Source organism: Rhynchophorus ferrugineus, unplaced genomic scaffold (genome assembly GCF_030347505.1).
Source record: "Rhynchophorus ferrugineus isolate W39M unplaced genomic scaffold, kcgeb_rfMv2 rfM3, whole genome shotgun sequence".
Lineage (NCBI taxonomy): Eukaryota > Metazoa > Arthropoda > Insecta > Coleoptera > Curculionidae > Rhynchophorus > Rhynchophorus ferrugineus.
In genome coordinates, this window is record NW_027472582.1 from 6,893,092 (window position 1) to 6,917,259 (window position 24,168).

Genomic DNA, 24,168 nt, shown 5'->3' on the forward strand with positions numbered 1-24,168 from the left:
GTGACGAAGCATGGGTAAATGGATTTAAAAATACAGGATGTGTGTTATATAAGCCACAAACTCCGTTTTTGGGTACCTATCCTATTTTAAATAAAGAAGATTTTATGTTAATCATAATAAATGAGGGGCAAAATGAAATGTTAAAAGAATATAGCCATGAATGAATTACATGTATATTTTGTATTTCGTAGTAGTATTTTGTATCAAATGCTAAAAAAACAGATATATTCGGCAACATTGTCCAGAACGTAATTAAAACAAACAATCAGCACTGTCGTGCGTTCTCCTCCTCACAGCTCTTAATTAAATAGCACCAATTAATGGCAACACACGTAATCTGCATAACGGCGGCACCACGAGATCACGTAAAAGCGGTCCAGCAGGCCTTGACCGGACGATGGTCATCGAGATAAACGTCCTCGGAGTTCGTTTTTTTTTTTGGTCCGCCGACTATGACGAACCGTAAACACGAGCATGTGGCCTGTTCGAAAAGCGCCAATCACGTGACCCGCCGGGATCTTCTGATGCCGGGCCACCAATGAAATTGTGCAATCCGCCATGGCCTGCCAGGTTTGAGAGCCCGCGCCCATCGCGATCGTATGATCGAGCGCCTGCGAGCTCGGCGACTACTACCGCGTGCTATTCCGACAATAAAGTATCCGGCCTGCGAATTAAATCTGACGCCCTGCCGGATTCATTGCCATCAACTCTGTGAATTATTTGGGATATCTATAGTCTAGGGATGCCGAAAAATATGGATATTTTTCCAAAAAAATTAAATAATTTCTTAACATTATAGAAAACCATTTAATTATTTTTAATAAACTTTATTTATAACTTTAATTATAATTTTAAGGTATCAGTATATTTTGGTACTTAATTATGAGGGTTTTTTCCTCCGATAGATCGATATTTTTTGAAAATATCGAAAATGTAATATCCTTCTATAATATATGAATTACATGAACTTTCATTTTAAAAGAAATTGTATTTTATAACGTATATCACTACATAGTATAAAACAAAGTCGCTTTTTCTGTCCCTATATCCCTATGTGCGCTTAAATCTTTAAAACTACGCAACGGATTTTGATGCGGTTTTTTTCAATAGATAGAGTGATTCAAGAGGAAGGTTTATATGTATAATACATGCATAATATACTAAGGCAACATTGCTAATTTTAGAGGTTTCTAACGTGATGTCGTAAATTAACCTATTTTTTAGGCTTATTTAGCAATTAGCAAAAACGCTGCCTAATATTAGGGTTTCGTCATCATCACGTGAGAACAGGCTATTTCCAGAGATGCTGCTAAAAGTTGGCAATGGAGAATTAACACAAAGTGAGGGAAGGATTAACCTTGAAAACCTTTGTGTTTTGATAGACAACATCCAAGAGTTAGTCAACAAAGTCTATCCTGACATTGATGACATAAGTTACAAGACAATATCTTGGTTTAAAGAAAGAGCGATTCTGTCACCAACTAATGAACAAGTAGATAAGGTAAATAACTTGATTATTTCAAAGATTGATGCGCCGACGAAATATATTACTCGGTGGATACTGTTCTCGATTTGGAAGAAGCTGTTCATTTTCCTACAGAGTTTCTAAACTCTTTGAACCCGTCTGGACTCCCTCCTCACAAAATGGTGTTGAAAGTAGGTTGTCCTGTTATTTTATTAAGAAACCTGAATCCACCTAAACTTTGCAATGGCACGCATTTGCTGATAAAATCATTGAAAACTTTCATAATACTCACAGGATGTGGTACCGGAGAAGATGTATTGATTCCCCGAATCCCTCTGATACCATCGGATTTACCCTTCCAATTTAAACGTTTACAGTTTCCGGTGAAGACATCTTTAGCAATCACCATTAATAAATCGCAAGGTCAAACCTTCAACGTTGCAGGCTTAGATTTGAGCGTTGACTGTTTTTCACATGGCCAACTGTATGTCGCTCTTTCAAGAGTAACCTCAAGAGAAAACATGTTTGTATTGTCTAATGACAAGAAAGCTGTAAACGTTGTGTATAAAGACATCCTGTAATATATTAATTGTTGTAAAAATAAAATAAATACCTAGGTGAAAACGTAAAAAGTAAATAAGTAAAAATATGTAATGTAATAAAAATTGTATGAATTTAGATATTCCAAAGATAGCAGGAAATCTTCATAGTAAGTATAGGGGAAGAGGAATTGTTTTACTCCAAATTTAATGCGTGCAGGCCAAGGGCAGTAATGAATGAACCAAAAATACTGGATCGATTTTAATCATGCTTTCATTGAGTGACATAGGCATATATATTTTATTCCCGTGCAAAGTCGGAGCGGGCTGCTATGTTTTTATATACAACGTTCATATTTTTTCTGTAGTGTATTTAATTTAGTATCAGCATTGCACCCGTGCGAAGCCGGGGCGGGTCGCTAGTATAAAATAAACGAACACTTAAAATTGCCGCGGTAACGTCGCACCATAAATTTTGATGACGTGCGTTGGCTGTTTTATTGGAAGGACTATATATCATTTTTATGAGATGCTTGCATGTATTCTGATTATTTTTGCACTTTAAAAAGCAATATATTGAGAAAGTCGATGGAATATATATTATTCTAAATAACTGCATCATTTTCTGCAACTTTTTCCGGCAACACGGCCTTATCGATAAAACGATATTGGTTTGACATCGATCCAATAATCGATTTTCCCGTTTCTACAACATTCCGAAACAGCACGCCAGCCGAGCTATGCCGCATCGATTGGAGAAAGTGGTAATCAGAGGGTGCAACGACTGGTGAGTACGCTGGATGCGATAAAACTTCCCATTCGAGATACAACAATGTGTTCTTAGAGACTTACAATAGGGATATCGGCTTCCAAGAAAAATATCGATATGTTCATATATTAAAAGTCTAGCCAGCCAACTAGCCCCACCGACAAGGATAATAGACACCGCGATCGAGGAAATCTGGAGAGATTTTGCAGCACTCGCCAACAAAATATCTCGCCGCATCGGTGAGTTTCATCCCGAGCAAAACAATAATTAAAAAGCCGATGACAAATTTATCGTACTTCAAAATTGAACCTGTCATGTAACAATTTCCAACAGGCCGAGAGCCAGGGCGGCGACGGCCGAAACAGATTACCGCGAGCCTTACTCTAGATAGACTGTCCCATCAGAAACCCCCCAGGTATGCTAACTTTTCATTACAGCCATATTCCTTTGTGTATGTGTAAACATATCTCAAAACATTTTAACTTAGGTCTCAACAGAAATATAAGGTTAATTTACAAACTCAAAATAATTTACACTATTTAAATCATATTCTTCAAATGTACCTATAATTTTCAACAACTGGCAACGTTGCCAATTTAAATCCTTGTGCGCATGCGGCGATTCTCTAGAACTAGACTCTTGTGAGACGGTCAGGGCGGGAAGATCTCGCATAATAAAGCCATGATTTAATTTTATATCATTTACTATCGGAAGTAAAAACCACAGATTAGATATGACTACCTAATTGCATTTATGGCATTCAGCTAAATTATTTTTATGACGCTGATAACAAACAACTATCCTGTAAAGGTTACATTTTGAGTGAAACAGAACTTCAGTTCGAAACTATTTGATGAACAATCACGTGATGACCGTGTTACGTGACATTATTTGGAAATATCTCTTATGAGCTGTTCCTGATGTAACTCTACCAATTTAGGGAGATAATGTTCTGTATAAAATTAGGTGAGATAATTTTTACACATGTTTTTTTTTGTAAATTTAAAATAGAAAGAATTCTGTGGTTTTCAGTCAGTTTGAAAAGAATACACAAATTTACATGAGTTACTTAACTTCTCGGAATAGAAGAGTTTACGATGCCGACTGATATTTAATTATACGGCTAGCTTCTTTTTACTGTGTTGAAAGAAATATCAATATATATTGCAAAAAAAATATCGATACGGTCCTCAATCAGCCAGTAGTCTATCTTGTTTTATTTATATATCAATGGAAAACATTATAGTCGGCTATTTGTTATTGCCTTTCAAGTAATGCACAAGAGGTGTAACATAAACTAGGGAAATATCGATGCTTCATAAAAAAAGTGAAAATTTTAAATTTTTTTTTAATATTATTTTTAATAAACTTTTAAAATTGGTACTTAATATTAAGGGTTTAGTGCATTTTGATGCTTTATTTTAAATATTTATTAAAAAAATCAATTTTTTTTATTTAATGTTTAGAGAATATTTTTTTGGGTCGATATATCCTGGTCGTTGCAAAAAAAAATTCGATGCTTCTTTTTCTCGGATATATCGATATATGTGCTATACCAGTGACCCTAAAAGTAGTTGTCCCATCACCGGTCATCGCAGAGCGTGACAAATAATCGCGGAAACAGCGATCCATGTCGAACGACCCACGTAGTACTACTGTTGGCAAACGTACAAGTGCATCTAACGGTGATGTAAATATAAACGAGATGGATCAAACTCTAAAAATATATTGTCACAGCTCAAAGTCCATTTACGAATCGGTCTTTTTCCATTGAAATTCGAAAAAAAAAAAGATATTTACGACTATCTTAACATTTATTTAATTTCAAAGTTCCCATCGTCAATCACGCTCGACTTTAATAAATGATAATGCTTGATATAATTGACGACGTACAAAACTATTCTACGACACGACAAATATGTGCACGCTAGATAATTACTGACTATTGATTAAAATCGCCTCTACAGAGAGACTCGAGCTAAATTAATGCTTGATTATTGACGTATTTTATTCCTACACCAAATAAAATACTAACGAACAAAAACAACTCGAAGCAGTTGTTCAATTTTCAAATATTAAATACTTAAGGAATACCGGTTTAAATTGAAACGATCAAGCCTACAACTAGATAGGCCTTGATATCAAATGTGCACTCAAAACATTTTTTATGAATGGGAAGGTACGGCAAAGCTAACGGTATAAGAGATAATTATCAATAAAATTTGGAAATGTCAAAAATCGTAGAAAGCGTTTCCAATAAATAAATATGATAACACAGCATGACAAATATAAACATTCACAGAAAATGTTAGAAAAAATCTATGAAATAGTTGATTCACTCTATATTTATTGTCCCTTGTTATTTCTCTTGCGATGACAGTCCGTAATTCTATTCTAAAAGCAGCTAAATTACCGATGACAAATAATAAAATTACTGTTTTATGATGAATAAGCGAAGGGTTTTTGACACCTCCTACTGAATAGTTTGACAAAAACCTCAAGTTAATTCACAAAAAGATTAATGAAACTGTCAATAAAATTTAGAAAATTAAGTAAAAAACTCACCCAAATACCTGGCAATCCTTGACAACAACATAAACTACACTTGTTAACCTTACTTTTCTCCCTGCTATATCCCGAACTGGCAAACGGTGAGCGATTGTTGTGTTCGCGAGTTCAAAAACGTGGAACGCACACTTGGAAAGGTATGAATATTCATTTCGGGTGGCAGTTCATGGGGCACGGGACATACTTTACATTCGATTTTAATAACTTAACGAAATTCTTTGGAAATTTTTGTTGCTTTACCTTCGCAGCTGTTATATTATAAAATAAGGGGGTGACTTTATCGGCTGACGTATTAAAATATGACACGAGGGGCGAAGGAACTGCTATCGAATGAAAAGGTAGGTTATATCGGCCTTAGGTTATGTCAATAGCGGAATTTAACTGTACTTATTATACGATTAAAGGTTTATATATATGTTGTTGATTATGGTTTATATATATATATAGGTATATATACATATATATATATGTTGTAGATTATGAATTATCGCCGTGTTAGGAATTAATGATACGAAAAAATGGAAGGAAAAGGATTGTACTTTGAGCAAGCAATTAATTTTTATTGGAAGATTAAAAGGGAATTTGGCTTGAGTTAATAATCTATTATATATTTTTGTGGCTTTTTAAATATTATTATTTCGGCCACTATTCGGTGTTGTTTCCAAGCAAATATTGCTGGTTATATTTCAAGATTGTGACGTAGGTACGTTTTGTTCAAGGCAATACAAATGTGAATTTAGGCATTTGCATTTTATCCAACAGAAGTTGGCATGAAGTTTTTAATAGCTCCTCTGTTTCCCAGGTGACAGTTATTTAAGTAATTATATATTAACTGTAAAATAAATTGTTTTGTTTAGACTATCATTTTACATCAATTGGTTTGCAATTAAGCCAAGTAAGTTGGTTATTTAAATTTAGTTTACTTTGTATTAATTTAATTAAATATAAGTTTGAGGTCGAATAAAATAATTGAATGAGTGAGTTGGTTCTGAATCTAACTCTAAGTTATTAAAGAAAGAAAGAAGCAATAGTAAAAATATATTTTAAAATCTCTTTTGTATTTACAATTATATTTATAAAACTTATGTAATAGTTTCAGATAATTATGTACAAAATACGTTCACCTCATAAGTTGATACATCAGAATAATACCAATGTCAGCTTAAGTTAATATTCTACAGTAACGCATTTGGTTTTGAGGTATTCGTTGAGTGCCTCAGATCCCAAATCTTTACCAAAACCACTTTGCTTGAAGCCGCCAAATGGTGCTGCCACGTCCGTTTTGTTGTAGGTGTTGATGAAGACTGTACCTGCATCTATACGCTCAGCAAATCGAAGAGCCTTTGATATGTCTTTGGTGAAAACTCCTGATGCCAGACCGTATTCGGTGGCGTTGGCTCTCTTAATAACACCATCTACATCCCTGTAAACATTTAATTTCAGAAAATGTAATACAAATTACTCATTGAAGCTTACCCATTGGGGAATCTGCTAATAACCATAATGGGTCCAAAAGATTCTTCTTTGGCTACAAACATGTGATCTTCTACGTTAGTGAAGACAGCAGGTTCGAAATAGTAACCGGGTCTCTTCAATCTTTTGCCACCATGAACTAGCTTGGCTCCTTCCTTAACACCTGTGGTGAACAAGGAAAAAATTAGGGTATCCCCGTCGCATTCGCCAAAACTTTATTAAGCAACCCGACCTACCTATTTGTACATATTGAAGTAATTTATTTAAATGTGCTAGATGATTTTGCGGTCCGTGTGATGTGGATTTGTTCAGTGGGTCGCCGATGGCGATTTTCTTTGTTTCCGATACTACCCTACGGACAAACTCGTCGTGGATACTGTCCTCGACGAATAATCTACCAGCAGCAATACAGTTTTCGCCTTTGTTGAAGAAGACAGATTGCATACCCTGTAATTCAATTTTAGTATAAGAATAATTGTTAAGGTATATCAGTGATTAAGATAAATGGTATTGAATACTGGATAATTTTGCGATATGAGGGTTGCATAACTATGGATACTTTCTTTATAGAAATATCTTTATCCGCAAAAGTCGGTAAGTAATTATTAGAATAACTTGAACTTTGAATTTTAATAAAAGTGTGTTTTTATACTACTTTTTTTTATCTTCAAGTTTGAACGGAAGCATAGAAGTTCTGGGGATTTTAATTTGACATAATTTGTTATTCTCACGTTTTCAGGATAACTTACCTCTAATTCAATAAAATTAAAATTTGTAAAGTAGCCTTATATGCTAAAAAAAATTAATTGTGTACGAAAATTAAAATATGAATTAGAAAGCGGTTATTTGCAATTATATTAAAACGAGACATTTGCTAAAAAGTTTTTTATTATAAACAACTAAGCGTATTTTTGAATGAAAATATATTCGTCGAAGCCGGCGCATTCACCAAAACACAATAATTATTAATCATATTTTTATGATTAATTTAGTTTAGTAGACTCACCAGTCGAACGGCTTTATCCAGATCACAGTCGTTAAATATAATAAGGGGAGATTTTCCTCCCAATTCTAAGGACACCTTCTTCAAATTCGATTCCGCGCAATTCTTCATAATGACCTGTCCTATCTCGGTACTACCTGTGAATCCTAATTTTCTGACTTGCGGATGAGTGGCTAAAGCATTTCCGGCTACTGAACCTGTAACATAAAACAGTATTAAATATGGATTCAGTTGATGAGAACGCTTTCATCGACGTAACCATCAACTATTTTACCTTTTCCAGGGACTACGTTGATTACACCTGGTGGGAATCCAGCCTTAACGCTCAATTCCGCGAATTTTAACGCTGTCAGCGGCGAAACTTGAGCTGGTTTTATCACCACGGTGTTCCCAGCTGCCAGGCACGCTGCCATCTTCCACGATAACATCATTAGGGGATAATTCCATGGAGTTACTAAACCTACTACCCTGAAACATCAAGAATATTCGTTTTTGTTTAGCTCACGATGCTGTTCTGTTTTATCAGATATTTACCCAATGGGTTCTTTCTTCGTGAAGGTGAGGTTTCTGTTGGGCCTGGCGTGCGATACTGGTATCGTAGCTCCCTGGATCTTGTCCGTCCATCCAGCAAAGTACCTCCACGTTTCGATACTCATCCCGATGTGCGTCTTCAGGGCCAGGGTGTAGACAGCTCCGGAATCGATGCTCTCGATGATGGCCAGCTCCTCCTTGTTCTGCTGCATCAAGTCGGCTAGTTTGAACATGAGCTGGCCCCGTTCGCGCGCGCTGATCTTGCTCCACTCTCCGTCCTCGAATGCTTTTTTCGCCGCCATCACAGCTTTGTCTACGTCATTGATGCTGGCGCATTGCACGTCGCAGATAGTTTCTTCGGTGGCCGGATTGACTGTTGGCAATGTTTGTCCGCCTTCGGCATCGACGAACTCTCCATTGATGAACAGCTGACAGGGGAATTTGATGTTCCTCTTGTTGATCTCCATTTCTATAGGCCTGAAGGAAAAAATATTGTAGTTTGGAGACTTACCAGTTATTTTTTTCGAGATGAAAATGTAGAAGATATTACATAAAACAAAAAACAGAGAGTAAAGCAAACAATAATTGAGTTTCTAATAGTAAAATGTTACATGACTTAAAAATGTTCGGCGCATCCACCAAATCATTATATACATGGTGTTATTTATTTTTTTTTTAAATCAAAAGCATTTAATAAATTGAACGGAATTTTTACGTACATTGTGTTAGTTGCAGGTCAGTATGAATTATAATATTTTACAGTAAAACAGTAGAAAGATAGGTATTAACTTCTGAATCATTTCTATTTGTTATTAATATTATATATTAAATACATTTCCGATCTTATATTCAAAAGACTGTGAAAACAGGTTTTAGTAATATATCATTTTTAAATTATTCACTTTACTCTGTTATGAGAGAAACATAATTAATTAATAGATCGAATTTCGACCACAGGGCGATCACTAGTTGTAATAAATATAATAATATAATGTATACAATTATGTTTATAATTAATTTATTTAAGTAACAAAACACTTGCCTATATTCTATTTCGATATTTCCGCCAGCTCCTCTGCTCTTAAGCACCACGTTTATCACAAACTCGGAAAAAACTGGAGCTAGAAAAACGTCGTCGTTCTCCAGCTCGATCTTGAAGACGTCTTTGACTTCCTCAACTAATCTGTATGTAAGCAAACCCAAGTGGTGAGTATTATCCTGGTAATTGTCTCAGACGTCTCATCGTTACCTTACTACATCCATGGATCCAGCGCCCGCCGCGAAGAAATCGGTGTCGTCCTCAATATCGATGCTGAGGATGGCCTCCCAGATGTTGCGAACCTCCTCGATCTGGTTCTTCTCCTCGGGAGTGTAATCGATCTTGATCTGTTTGGTGACCTGGTCGATTACCGCGGCATTTTTCATTCTACCTGTATAGAAAATTAACGATAGAGTTTTTCTGCGAAGGAACAAAAGAAATAATGACACAACATTAACAATAATTAATTGTTGTTAATGGTTCTAAGTATTAAGATGAAACAGCCTTGAGCAACCTTTAGGGAACTTACCACCAATTTTAACTTTCTTTACGTTGATGTATTCCCCATCAGAGCCTCGTAGCAACAATCCGGCTTCGTGTATTATACCAGGTGTTGTTCCTTGAATTTCAATCTAAATAAAATAAAAACTCAGTATTCGATATAACTGATGCGTCTAGTATTTGTTATGTTTTAAAGTCCGATATTATCCCTCTCGATATGGTTAATAGATTTTCTATGTTAACTATTACGGTTTCGCATTTTCAAACTTTTTCGATCTACTAGAACGTCCTTTGTCTTGCATCACTTTTGAATTTTCGAAACCACACATATTTTTAAGCTCATTGTAAGTTTCTACCAGCAAACGATGACTTTCAACGGCTTTTTTCTTTTGATGTAATAAGAAAAGTAATTCGTACCTCAAATGCACGTTTCAGGCACGAAACTTGACATTTTCAAAGAGGTATAAAGCTGTGATGGTGTTACTGTCAAGACACATAACATATATACCTTTGAAGCTTAATGTCAGTGGAATAAAATGACATATGTGTCAAATCACAACATTGCATTGTGGCGACCGCCACGACCCTTTAGGCCACCACCAATTCACCATCAACAACTACAAAGGTTGGCAACGCCGGTGGATTGGTACCATGCAGTTCTGGAGTATAAAAGGCCCTCACGACGACGTCTCGCTCTCTTTTCTTATCACCGTCCCCCTGTAACAGTACCACTTCCACAGCGCTACCGTACTTCCTTCACCTTAACCTAATATCCTGTCAATCCTCCCATCGACCACATGTATCAATCGCAAGTTGAAATAAACAACTTTGATTCAACCAGTGTTTTTAGTTCCCGTGCAAATTCCTTCCAAAAATAGTAGTGAGTGTTCTGATAAATAATCGCAGCGGCAGCCACACATTTCGACCGATCGACCGACCCGACGAACATTCCTACAATTGGTGACCCCGACGTGATCAAAGTGCCTAACAGGTAAATCAACTCAACATAAGCCACTCGACAGGTGCTTGACACGTGCATGGAAGGATAGCACGAGGAACGGAATTCATCAACATCACGTGGTCGACGACATCCCACGAGACTAGCCTGATGGACGAAAACCACAGAAGCCCATCATGTATACCAGCAACACATGAGCACCCTCGCAACACGAAACGGGACACGTAACACATTTACAGGTACCCTCAAACAAAGCTAAACGCCTCAAGACGAACGACGTCCTGCTACAGCTCCGATGGCAGCTGATCCCGTAAAACTTTTCGCTCAGGTTGGGATCCCCATCTCATCAGCAGTCCCCGGGCGTTTGTTTGCGTGATTGCGGGTGCATTCCGGAACTTGCACCACATATAGGTACGTTCCACGGCTGTTCCACTAGGAGGGGAGTTATGTGGCGACCGCCACGACCCTTTAGGCCACCACCAATTCACCATCAACAACTACAAAGGTTGGCAACGCCGGTGGATTGGTACCATGCAGTTCTGGAGTATAAAAGGCCCTCACGACGACGTCTCGCTCTCTTTTCTTATCACCGTCCCCCTGTAACAGTACCACTTCCACAGCGCTACCGTACTTCCTTCACCTTAACCTAATATCCTGTCAATCCTCCCATCGACCACATGTATCAATCGCAAGTTGAAATAAACAACGTTGATTCAACCAGTGTTTTTAGTTCCCGTGCAAATTCCTTCCAAAAATAGTAGTGAGTGTTCTGATGAATAATCGCAGCGGCAGCCACACATTTCGACCGATCGACCGACCCGACGAACATTCCTACAATTGGTGACCCCGACGTGATCAAAGTGCCTAACAGGTAAATCAACTCAACATAAGCCACTCGACAGGTGCTTGACACGTGCATGGAAGGATAGCACGAGGAACGGAATTCATCAACATCACGTGGTCGACGACATCCCACGAGACTAGCCTGATGGACGAAAACCACAGAAGCCCATCATGTATACCAGCAACACATGAGCACCCTCGCATCACGAAACGGGAGACGTAACACATTTACAGGTACCCTCAAACAAAGCTAAACGCCTCAAGACGAACGACGTCCTGCTACAGCTCCGATGGCAGCTGATCCCGTAAAACTCCTCGCTCAGGTTGGGATCCCCATCTCATCAGCAGTCCCCGGGCGTTTGTTTGCGTGATTGCGGGTGCATTCCGGAACTTGCACCACATATAGGTACGTTCCACGGCTGTTCCACTAGGAGGGGAGTTATGTGGCGACCGCCACGACCCTTTAGGCCACCACCAATTCACCATCAACAACTACAAAGGTTGGCAACGCCGGTGGATTGGTACCATGCAGTTCTGGAGTATAAAAGGCCCTCACGACGACGTCTCGCTCTCTTTTCTTATCACCGTCCCCCTGTAACAGTACCACTTCCACAGCGCTACCGTACTTCCTTCACCTTAACCTAATATCCTGTCAATCCTCCCATCGACCACATGTATCAATCGCAAGTTGAAATAAACAACGTTGATTCAACCAGTGTTTTTAGTTCCCGTGCAAATTCCTTCCAAAAATAGTAGTGAGTGTTCTGATAAATAATCGCAGCGGCAGCCACACATTTCGACCGATCGACCGACCCGACGAACATTCCTACAGCATATTTAAGCGTAGCGACATCTGTTACAAAATCCGGTAATGACTTTCCGGTAATATATGCGAAAAATGAAGTTACCTCTTTTCCTATCGGCACAGCCCCCTTCCACAAGCTTGAACCGAACAGAAGGGCTTCCTGGTACTCCTCGTTCTCCGGTAACTTGATCAGACAACTGGCGCCGGGTACCGAGTCCATGCCCCTGATGAAATTGTGCAGTTCCAGGCCGGTTTTTGTGAAATCGATCTGAAATTTGCCATTTCGTTACATGTTGGTTCGATTCCAATCAAGAACTATACCTTTTGCAGTTCAGCCTTGTTCAGCATTGGGTCGTAGGTGGCGCCCTTCTCGCTTTGGCTGACTTTGGGGGCGTTGCCATTGGCGACCATGTCGACGGAACGCGCGACAGCGGATACGCCCACTGGATATAGAAATCTGACGAAAAAAGGAGCACGTTATTTTAAGGTTATGAAATCTTACTGAAAAAATATTTAGTGTTCAAAATTTATTTTAAACATGTAACCGAATCAGCTTATAAAATTTGATTTGAGTTGGTTCCAATTGGGCTATGTTGCCAGGTGTCAAAATGCAAAATTCTTCAAAATATTAGTGATAATAATTAGAAGTTATATATAAACCGAAAAACGCTGTAGGCCAAAAGTCTAAGTTGTTTGCAACATTGTGAAGTGCTGATTCATTTTGATGATGTACATTGGCTATTTTACTGGTAATTTGGCGTATTGGCGTAAAACAAATCGCAGTCAGAGGGTGATGTGTTAGCAAATCAATCTTTTACAATTTCCAACTGGTAATCAAAGAAATGTTAGAGCCCTGTCAGGTCAAGTGAAATAGAAATAGGAATAGTTGGGAGTCGATCCTTTGACCAACTCATCATCAAGTGGTCATGGTGGACGATTACAGTTCAATCATATATACATCATCAACTTTTCTGATGTTAACTCTGGCTTTGCAATGGTTTGTGCTGACTCACCATTTTTGTCCACTATCTCTGAGGCTTCTGTTTGTCTTATATAAACCATTAGTTATCATGACTTGTGATAAATTTTAGGAGAAGCTGTGTTTCATTGTGTTTTAGCAACACATGACAGATGTTAACATGTCATGGTGCTTGAGTTCTATTCATGAGCAATCTATACATCGAATTTCTTTAATAGTCAACCTTGTTTAAATAGTTTAAAACAACTATGCATCTCTAACGTCAAAATAATGTAGTCACTGTTGATTTTGTTGGTTGAATTAGGTTATGTTGTTTAACAGTTGTTTACATTGATACCATATATTTTCTAATAGATCTTGTTGATCAAAATACAGGCAAGTACCTAATATTAAAACTAATTTCCCTAGACCCAATATTATAATATTATTAACTAGTTTGTCATATTTCTATTTTATAAACAGAATGAAGAACCTATTTTTCTAAATACAAATTATATAATAATCATGACATTACTTATCAATCGTCTCAGTTTGTAGGATAAAGATTTTCAGTAGTAGTAAGGCAGACAAATGCCAAACTATCAAATTTAACAGTTGACATCATGGATAATATCCATAATTTTCATATTACGGCCAATAGGTATTTAAACTTCGCATATGTTGCATATAAACTATGTGACCAGGTGTACATAAATTCATTAGCATATATCAGTTAAAAATAGTAAAAAACGAGGGCTATATAGGCAGCACTAATGCAAGTTTCAAAAGTCATTGATGTTCTAGTCATGATTGTTTTTGATTAAACATCCAGTATTGTTCCATCGAATGTCAAAATTTATTGAATAATTTAATACAAGGTTATAGGCTATAAGCTGTATATACTTACAAATTCGTTTTTATGACCAGATTATTATATTACTATAATATGTTTACTTTTAATGACTTTAGATTACCTTTTGTAAAGAGTGTCGACGGTATCCTCTTCAAGAACCTCGCATTCTTCTTGTAAAAGGATCGGGCCAGTATCCAAACCATCGTCTGCCCAGAAAATGGTCAGTCCGGCTTTTTTATCGCCGCAGATCAGAGTCCTGAAATGATAAAATCAACATGATTTACTTTCGTAGACGGTAAGGATCACGCGGAGACTTACCAGTTGATGGAACTGGCTCCCCTGTGTCTTGGTAAGATCGACGGATGATAACAGATGGTTTTCAGCCTGTAAATTAAATTAAATAAGGCTCGTCGTCTTATTTCGGACGTTTGGTTGATTTACCTCGGATAATTTATGACCTCCATGGGAATGAACTGGGAACAGTAGGGTAGAACGTTCAGGTCAGCGTTGACGCTTCGGTATTTCTCCAAGATGGCGGGCAGGGCGACTCCCTTACTTCTCCAGGCCTTGATTTTGAAACAGGGTATATCATTCTCAGCTGCAGCTTTAGCTGTAAGATTACAAGGAAACGTATATAGTTTCATACATATTCATTCATTTATATTCTATTGATGTGCCAATTTATAGTTGCTCACAAATCATCCAATTTATGTTGCTAATTTGGTAAACAATAAATTTATCGCTAACCATTGAAATCAAGCTTTCTTGGCAATTTTATATAACGGCATCATCATAAACATCTACTAAGTGTTTTATCGACTATAATTTTCTTTAAATCCAATAGAAAAACATTGACTGATAACAAGCAATAAATCAAATACTAATAATGATGGGAAAATGGGCCTTTTGTCAGACAAATGTCAAAATTATTGAATTGACAGTTGACATCATCGATAATCCTTATAACATTCATATTACGGACAATAGGTGGCACTATTAATTACCATTCATTCTTTGTAAGAATGTAGTATAATATAATCTAAATAATGATACATTTTATATAGTTTTTGTCACCTTATTTCGGATATTCTTTACCAATAATGATTTTATTATTTTTGATGGGTCTATACTAGTTTTATATAACACATTACTCAATAATCTTGTACCTGATACATACAGTCTATGCAATAAAACAGCTGGAGCTCACCAAATTTGTGACATCAGCACATCGCAACGTTGCCGCATTTACTTTGAGTTTTGATTTACAACGTTTACCGGCTTATAACCTCTAATTGTTATCACTAATGTTTTAAAGAATTTTGCAGACATTTGACAACAGGATCGATTAGTAGCAATACCAATCGAATTTTATAAAGTAATTCGGTTACATGTTCCGACGCATCAGACAGCATTCTGTCATTTTTTAACTAGGATAATTTTATTAGTAGAATAAGAAGGAAGTAGAATGAGTTAATTATACAGTCAGAATAGTTTATAGGTTAGAGTTATAACCTCTTATCATTATTGCTTTCAAGAATATTGTATGCGTCTGACAGCCGGACAACTTTGACAAGCTCATTCGTTTACGCGTTCGAACTAATCAAACGGCATTGTGTCTCTTAACTAAAATAAAATGAGAAGAAAAATATTGTCTGATTCTGAAACGAATTTACAAATTGCGACAGGCAATACATTAAACATCTTGATGACGTATGTACAAAAAAACTTTGAATAGATTATACCTCTATGATGGTTTGACTGAATTAAGCTTGAAGCGATAAATGTCAAAATTTCACGTCATTCTAGTTTTTTTGGTAAAATGTTTTAAATTATTTTTAAAAGAATGAATAAACAGGAATTTCTTCTGTTGATTAAATATTTTTTTAACAGGTAAAATAATTTTGAAGCCCTGAAATGGTTTGATATGGAGATTGGTTGCGGTATGGACATTTTGTACCAAGGAAATAATCTATAAATTATAATGGTATGAAATGAAATGAATACATCATTGTAGAAAGAGAGTGCTGTTCTTACCTAGAGGATCTTCTCTTTTGCCCTTGTCCGGAATGGTGAACACGCCAACTATGATGTGTCCGTGTTGGATCAATCTTTCCATGACGTCAACAGCAAACGCGCTCTGACCTATTATGGCGACTTTCAAGCCGGCCGCAGAGCCCGCTACGTTATTTTGCTGAAACATATGACAGTGCATTTTAAAAATCATTTTGTAAATAACTTTGAGAAAAATTACAAACAATTTGGTTATATTGCTATTCGATAGAAGTAAATGTGCCGTATGGTTTGTTAAATCGTGACGCGTCCATCGGAACAACCAGTAATCACAAGATACAATGACCAGCGAATATGGAAGAACATATCCAAATACCAAAAATACAGTAGTTTGAATGTTTGTCAAATAAAGAGTGGGCGTTTTCCTTACGTACTATTCCTTTTTAGTTTATAACACTCATCTACAAATTGGAATAACTGCGAAGGAGACCATATTACATTTTCTAAAACCTGTTCTTGTACGAACTCAATAAATATTCTTCTTTAAAACCTTACATTGTGCTTTTAATTGCAAAAAAACTGCAGCTGAATCACATTGATTGATAATAGAGACATATACTGATAATGATTATGAAATATGTAATGCTTCTAAACACGGATATTGTTCCTTTGGTCGGACTCAACGACAGTCACAGTCTTTGGGAAATATCAAGAACTGGACCGGTTCTCGGATCGTCTCCAAAGAAGACGAATTTTATCTATGCGAAATCCATATATTAACTGAAAGACTTACCAAGGTTTTTAGTTTTCGCGTAATAAATCTTTAAAACTTGAGAAATAAAGGAAATTTCCATTTTGTTATATTAATATCAGGCCTATAATTTATCATTAAAGGTTTTACGGTAGATGTTGTTACTGCGATGGACAGTGGGTGGCCAAATTATTAAGGACAATCAAATCAAATCAATTTCCACATGGGAATACTGGTTTCAACGTTTTAGAAGTGGTGATTTTAGTATCGAAGACAAAGATACAACGATGTTATTCTTCGGCATGACAATGCTCGACCACGTGTTTCCAAACCAGTGAAAACAAACTTGGAAACATTAAAATGGAAAGTGCCACCCCACCTGCCATATTCTCTAAACATTGCTCTTTCTGATTACAACCTGTTCCGATATATGAGCTGAGATATGTCTTCAGCAGAGGTTCACCTCTTACGCAGATATCAAAAAATGAATTGACTTATGGAATACCTCAAAAGATACATCGTTCTTTCGAGATGGAATCCGTAAATTGCCTGAAAGATGGGAAAAAGTAGCGGCTATCGACGGGCAATACTTTGAATAAAATACATTGTACAGATTTCTCAGCATAAAGCTTTTCAAATGAAAAAAAATACCTCAGAATTAATTCATAATCCTATTATTTATCCGGATGTTATAAAAAAGAACGCTGATTAAATTTAACAATCTCCATACATAAATAATAAAGACTGTCAAGAACAAGACACGCGAATGTCAATGAAACAAAACAAATATCAAGCTAGCGTAAAACCGTAGTTTATTTTCCAGTCCTATCTAAACGCCACTAGCATATCCCTTCACACGTACCGTTCAAGGGTACGGAAACGAACTACAGTCCATCTGGTTAGCCGTGAAAATAAAAACAAAATCAAGGATGCCGCGTGCACGTATTCGCGACGGCGATCTTTACGAGTCACGTCCGAAGATGAAAAAACGTTATCGCTCGCCGATTAGTTTTATTCAAAACAACGGATTGCGAAAGACGGCTATTTCATAATCGCGGTGACCCGCGACGCTGACCCGAATTTGTCAATGAACGACGGGAAAAAAAGCGAAACTGGAACACCCCACATGATCGTCTGTTTGATGTTTGTGTGAGATGTAGTATAAATACGATATATTATTATAATTCTTAATATTAATCGTTTTAATTAACGAAAATTATGTTATATAAACATTCCTCGCTGATTGTCGGACCAATGACAATCTGTACGGTTCGTTTTTAATAACCTCCAAATTATTAGATGGTCTTTGTTTAAGAATAACAGGTCAATTGAAGAGTCCCCGACTTGACACATGGATGGCGCTACTTGAATTAAATCCATATGTTTTTGAGTTAGCCCCAACCCTTAAAAGATGTGTGTATACATTTGACAGCTATCGGATCATTAGTTTGTGAATTATAACATTTTGAGTGAAGCAACTTTTGTTATTGCGAAAAAAATGGATAAAAAGGAATTTCGCGTGTTGATAAAATATTGCTTTTTGAAGGGAAAAATACAGTTGAAACAAAAACTTGGATTGATGCCGAGTTTCTTGACACTGCCCCAGAAAAATCAAGCAACCACCAACCAGAATTGGTATATTAAGTTTAGACGTGGTGGAAATGAGCACCGAAGACGGTGAATGCAGTGGACGCCCAAAAGAGGTTGTTACCGACGAAAACATTTTAAAAATCCACAAAATTATGTTGAAAGACCGTAAATTGAAATTGAATGAAATAGCAGACACTCTAAAGATATCAACTGAACGTGTACATCATATCATTCACGAATATTTGTGTGAGAAAGCTCTGTGCAAAGAGGGTGCCGCGCGAGCTCGTTTTTGACCAAAAACAACGACGAGTTGATGATTCGGAGCAGTGTTTGAAGATGATCAAGAGTAATTAACCCGAGTTTTTGCGTCGATAAGTGACAATGGATGAAACATGGCTCCATCATTTCAACTCCGAAGTCCAACCGACAGTCATCCGAGTGGACTGCACACGATGAACCCGCTCCAAAGCGTGGGAAAACGCAACAGTCGGCTGACAAGGTTATGGCGTCTATATTTTGGAATGCGCATGGAATAATTTTCATCGACTACCTTGAAAAAGTAAGGACCATCAACAGTGACTATTACATAGCGTTATTGGACCGTTTGAAGGACGAAATCGTCAAAAAACGGCCGCATTTGAAGAAAAAGAAAGTGCTACTTCACCAAGACAATGCACCGTGTCACAAGTCAGTGAAAACTATTCCGTATTCGAACACCGTATTCTCCAGATCTGGCCCCAACGACTATTTCTTGATCTCAGATCTCAAAAGAATGCTCGCTGGGAAGAAATTTTCGTCGAATGAAGAGGTGATCGCCGAAACTCAAGCCTATTTTGAAGCAAAGGACAAATCGTGCTACAAAAATGGTATCGAAATCTTGGAGGGTCGCTATAATCAATGTATCATCCTTGAAGGGAATTATGTTGAACAAAAAAAATAATTTTGCCAAAAAATATGTTTTACTATGGTAGGCCGGGGACGTTTCACTAACCTCCAAATTATTAGATGGTCTTTGCTTAAGAATAACCCAGATGACTATTTTTAAAAAGCCACTTTATGATAATTCTGCGTATTTACTTTACCCGGAGTAAAAGTTAGTTCTGCAAAAAATTGATTTGAAAGAAAAATTGACGTTTGAAATAATGACATTTTAAATGCGCGCTTTACGGCCAACACTGGACGGTTTGTATGGGTACAGGTCTTATTCATATATTATTTTCATAATTTTGTCTTATAATTAGACATTATATCGCATATCGTTGGTGTCATGGGGCACCTAATGTAATTACACATCGCTAAAAATCGCAAACACGTTGTGTATTTTTGTTCCAAGGCAAAAAAAATATTGCAAGGCATTGCAAGTTTATACAGAATGCAAGTTTATATAGAAAATGTTGGCGCTCAAGTTAAGTAAAGTAAAAGAAACTAAGCAGATATCTAGTTGAAGAAGACTTGATATGAAAGCATGTCCTAACACAGATTTCTTCAAGTACTTGATGAAGTAATGTAGTTGCACATGCTTACAAGATTATCAGGTTATTACTAAACTGAACTTCAAAATTACAATTTGTGCATTAAATAAAATTTTACAAGGTATCTTGATACAATACAGAGCTGTATCGTTAAATGTATATAATTTAAACCTTTTTTTGTTGGAGTACGTAACACATGGGTTGAATAGTCCCGGGCCTAATACATAGTTGGCGCTAGTTTTATTGCATTTACCAAAATTTTCAGTTAGTACTAACCTTCAAAAGAAAGCTATTAACATTTTATGATATTCTACTCATAAGTTTGCTGATACTCACTGCTTTTGTTAATTTCAAAACAATGGATCAAAAACAATTTCTTGTGTTAATTTTACACTGCTTCTTGATAGGAAAAAATATCGTTCAAGCGAAGCAATCACTTGAAAAGTGTTATAAGGACTCCGCTCAGAAATAACAATAAAACGTTGGTTTGCTGACTTCAAACGTGGCCGTAGAGAAACTGATGATGCAGAAAGCAGTATAATCCACAAAAGTTTTTTGAATGATCGAAAAATGAAGTTGCGTGAGTTAGATAACATTGTAGAAATATAAAAAGAACGTGTTGGTTTTATATTGCATAAGCATTGGACTATGCGAAAGCTCTGTTCAAAATGGGTGTCGCGTTTGCTCACTACTGACCAAAAATAAGAAAGTGTTGATGATCCTCAGCAGTGTTTGGCCATGTTTAAACGTAACAAACAGGAATTTTTTAGTCTTTATGTGACAATGGATGCAGCATGGATCCATTACTTCACTCAATTGGTGACAGGCAACTTTTTGAGTATTGAAATTTTAGAGCGACACTGAAGTGATTGTGTGGCTCTTGATGGAGATTACGTTGATGAATAAAGGCAGTTTTGAACAAAAATAAAACGCGTTTTCTTTGTTACGCTAATGATTTTGTTCAATTATGTAATATGAATATTTTGGTAGCCCTATCAAATACATTTGCATCTGTATGCTACACATTATTATGAAATCATAAAAAAATTAGTAGGTCTTAGTTAGTTATTACGTGCGTGTATTAAATTTCTTGCCAAGTGTTATACTGATTTATATAGTTATTTTATTTAAGGTTCTTCAATATTCTATCACATGGTTTCTTCTAATATCACGGAGTATTCAGAATCATCATCAACGTATCATTTTGAAAAAACTAAAAGGATTTTTCACTCCTTCCTCTTTGTTCAATGAAAATCATTTTCCACCCATGTTTTTTTTTTCAGATGTGGGAGCCAGACATCAAAAGGAGTTAATTACGGCAAATAGGATTAACGTTGCAACTATTAGTTTTGGGCCTTGATCCGTTAACCATAATAAGTATCAAAGTAAGCAACTGTTAGACAAACAATCACACTTTTGTCGTTCGATCTGAAGGAATATACAGTCGAAACTCAGCAAACACACTTAGAAACTTGTGGTGACGCTACCGTGCCATATCCAGTTGTGGATTTTGATTTCAATATTTTAAAAGTGGTGATTTTGATGTCAACGACGAAGGACGGCTTGGAGGACTAAAAAGTTCGGAGATAACGAATTCCAAGACTTATTGGACGAGAAACCTAGTTCGAACTTTCAAAGAACTTTTTTTTTGTTTACCTGTGATGCTTTCATTACTTTCCAGACAAAAAAATAATAGTTTAGTGTGACATATTATGACTGATGATGAAAAAATTGTTCTAGTACGACAATCTCATGTAAAAAATATCATGGTTTACTCCAGGAGAGGTATCAGCATTGATACTGAAGCGAAATTTTTATGTTCACATTTTTATTCATCACATTTTTTATTGTTGCAAAAAAAAAACCAGCAATAGCGAGTAACAGATGCAAAATTAACTTCAGAGCACAGATAGCGTGCATTAAAAGAATCAGAAGCAGATATCCCCATCTTATCAAAACGGTGGAAGCATGTTGTAGAAAATGATGAAAAATATTTTGATTAATATGGTATCAGTACTACCCAAAAAAAGTTTTTTTTAACTAAAAAATTATCAGAACACAAGCATCTAAGCTAAATCCGTCAGATAATTTGGATGTAAAAACTTTGGATGTGAATAAGAAATTATTTGGTGCCTTCTTTTAATCACTGAATATTGTATTTAATTGAACAAAGTATTTAATGTTTCAAATTAAATTTCTAGCACCGAATGAATTGTAATATATAGAGCATTCAAACAAGGCCCAGAAGCGGTTGATTTATTCTTCTCTATTCCTTAAACTATGACTTTAATGCCGCATGCTTTAACAGCTATGAGCGACAAACGCATTGTCAATGTCATTATATCATTTAAAAGCGTGATAATTATTTCCTACTTGTAGATTAAAAAGATTAAATTAGATTTTAAGTCCAGTTTATTGACTGGAAAGTCTGCTTTAAATTTTCAGTATAATAAGTGTTCCTTTTGTACTGCAAAAATACTTTACACCAAACTTGTACTCAACAATTTAATTTGTACAAGGTAATGATTAAACAGGATTATTAAGTTATATTTTGAGAAGAGTCCTTCTTTTTATTAAGCAGTATTATCTATTTTAAAGGTCTGCAGAAAAAATAATCCAAAGAAATAACAACAAAATTGAGTTTTCTAAAATTTTTAACCATATAATGAAAAGCTGACATAATAATATATTGGTAATGTTAATTAATATCCCTTATGGAGGCTTCATATAAATATTTTTTTGAAACATAATTATTGGGTTAAGTAACATAATCCATGATCATAAACAAGAGATCCAATCGACGCTAATACCTTGTAGTTATTGGAGTTACATCAGAAATAGAATCAATATTTTTTAAAATAACATAAGTAAATAGTTCCTACAATACCCTAGATAAAGAGACAATGGACGAAATTTTTTGTATGTTACAGTATAATTATTAAATGATACTTAATTAGCTTAAAAAATAGAAATACGATCACATTTAATCATATTAAAATAGTCATATTCATTTAATTTAATAGTCATGAATGTTTAATCATAGTAAAATAAGTAAGGTCTCATATCATAAGATAATAGATCAATTTTCTTATACTGTTTATGTTACATTATAATTTCTAAGGTCCAAATTATTTAATTAGTAATAATTTATTTGGTACAAACTCTTAAAAGAAAACAATATTGAATGATGCATATTTAAATTCAATAAATAATTCATTTAATTGCATTTGTTACGAAGCCTGCTTGATGATTATGTATTATTTATTCTAAATTACTTTTATAAATTCGTTTTAATTGAACTGATCGAACTTTTTTGAACGATTATTCCATCCTTTATCTTAATTTCCGAAAAACATAATCGGCAATTATCAAATCGACTTACGTTTGGTGGCATTTTCACTGAGAAATTCAAGAGGCAATCCAATCAAGCGAAGGTACACCGTGAGGCGCGGGAACTGTGAACGAGCTTCAAGTGGTGTGCCTCGGACAACTGTTTTGGCGGCTCGACTGAGACTGGACGTCTCAAACTGAGCGATTGCGGCGAAGGAGGAATCATTTATAGAATATCGGAACCGAAAACATTTTCTTATCAGGGACCTTTCTCTTTCGTTCTTTTGGCCGGGTGGTCTTTACAGGTGGGGCATCAATAGGCAATGATACAAATTTAAAGAGAATTATAAAAAATAGCAATTGTTCGATGTATTGCATTGTGTTGCATTTGTTTGCTAAAAACATTTAAAACTATATGTTTTATTAGTAAACCATAATCATAAAGAAATTGAAAAGTAATAAATCATAATTTGTAATCATAATCATAATAATAAAAAATCTGTAAAAACATAAATATGTTAAAATTTACGCTAAAACTTACACTGTATTATATTTTGAAAAGATAATCTACGTAAAACATAAAAGTTTTAACTACTTATTAAAAGATGACTCTACAGTACTTTTTCAAATTTAATTTAAAAAGTTTATACAAACGTTAATACGTTATAACTTACACTGTGTTATATATTGAAAGAATTGTCTATATAAGA

At 35.8% G+C, this 24,168-nt stretch overlaps 2 protein-coding genes and 1 long non-coding RNA gene across 3 annotated transcripts in view; 1 reads left to right on the forward strand and 2 right to left on the reverse strand.

Annotated features, from left to right (window-relative positions):
- Positions 1 to 5,490, reverse strand: part of ACC (Acetyl-CoA carboxylase) — a 72,096-nt gene extending 66,606 nt beyond the window's left edge. The window contains exon 1 of the mRNA XM_076400250.1: positions 5,339 to 5,490. Coding sequence (XP_076256365.1) covers positions 5,339 to 5,369 — 31 coding nt within the window. The 5' untranslated portion in view covers positions 5,370 to 5,490. The remainder of the gene's footprint in view (positions 1 to 5,338) is intronic.
- Positions 5,409 to 24,168, forward strand: part of LOC143193848 (uncharacterized) — a 36,998-nt gene continuing 18,238 nt past the window's right edge. The window contains exons 1-2 of the long non-coding RNA XR_013005113.1: positions 5,409 to 5,478; positions 21,412 to 21,513. This is a non-coding gene — a long non-coding RNA (uncharacterized LOC143193848). The remainder of the gene's footprint in view (positions 5,479 to 21,411; positions 21,514 to 24,168) is intronic.
- Positions 6,367 to 23,690, reverse strand: LOC143193843 (cytosolic 10-formyltetrahydrofolate dehydrogenase). Its single transcript, XM_076400254.1, has 16 exons — positions 23,511 to 23,690; positions 16,340 to 16,496; positions 14,747 to 14,915; positions 14,624 to 14,689; positions 14,427 to 14,561; positions 12,816 to 12,951; positions 12,598 to 12,762; positions 9,917 to 10,019; positions 9,598 to 9,778; positions 9,391 to 9,531; positions 8,352 to 8,825; positions 8,092 to 8,285; positions 7,821 to 8,014; positions 7,051 to 7,261; positions 6,818 to 6,977; positions 6,367 to 6,764 (listed from the first exon to the last, which is right to left on the reverse strand). The coding sequence occupies exons 1-16, from the start codon at positions 23,520 to 23,522 to the stop codon at positions 6,509 to 6,511; spliced, it is 2,754 nt and encodes a 917-aa protein (XP_076256369.1). The 5' UTR covers positions 23,523 to 23,690; the 3' UTR covers positions 6,367 to 6,508.

What these genes read in the sequence shown, in the direction of transcription:
- LOC143193843 (XM_076400254.1), bottom strand. An exon ending in GGAGCCAGTTCCATCAACTG is followed by an intron (nt 14,562 to 14,623) that starts GTAAGTCTCCGC and finishes TTATCATTTCAG; the next exon opens with GACTCTGATCTGCGGCGATA. An exon ending in ATTAGCAGATTCCCCAATGG is followed by an intron (nt 6,765 to 6,817) that starts GTAAGCTTCAAT and finishes AAATGTTTACAG; the next exon opens with GGATGTAGATGGTGTTATTA.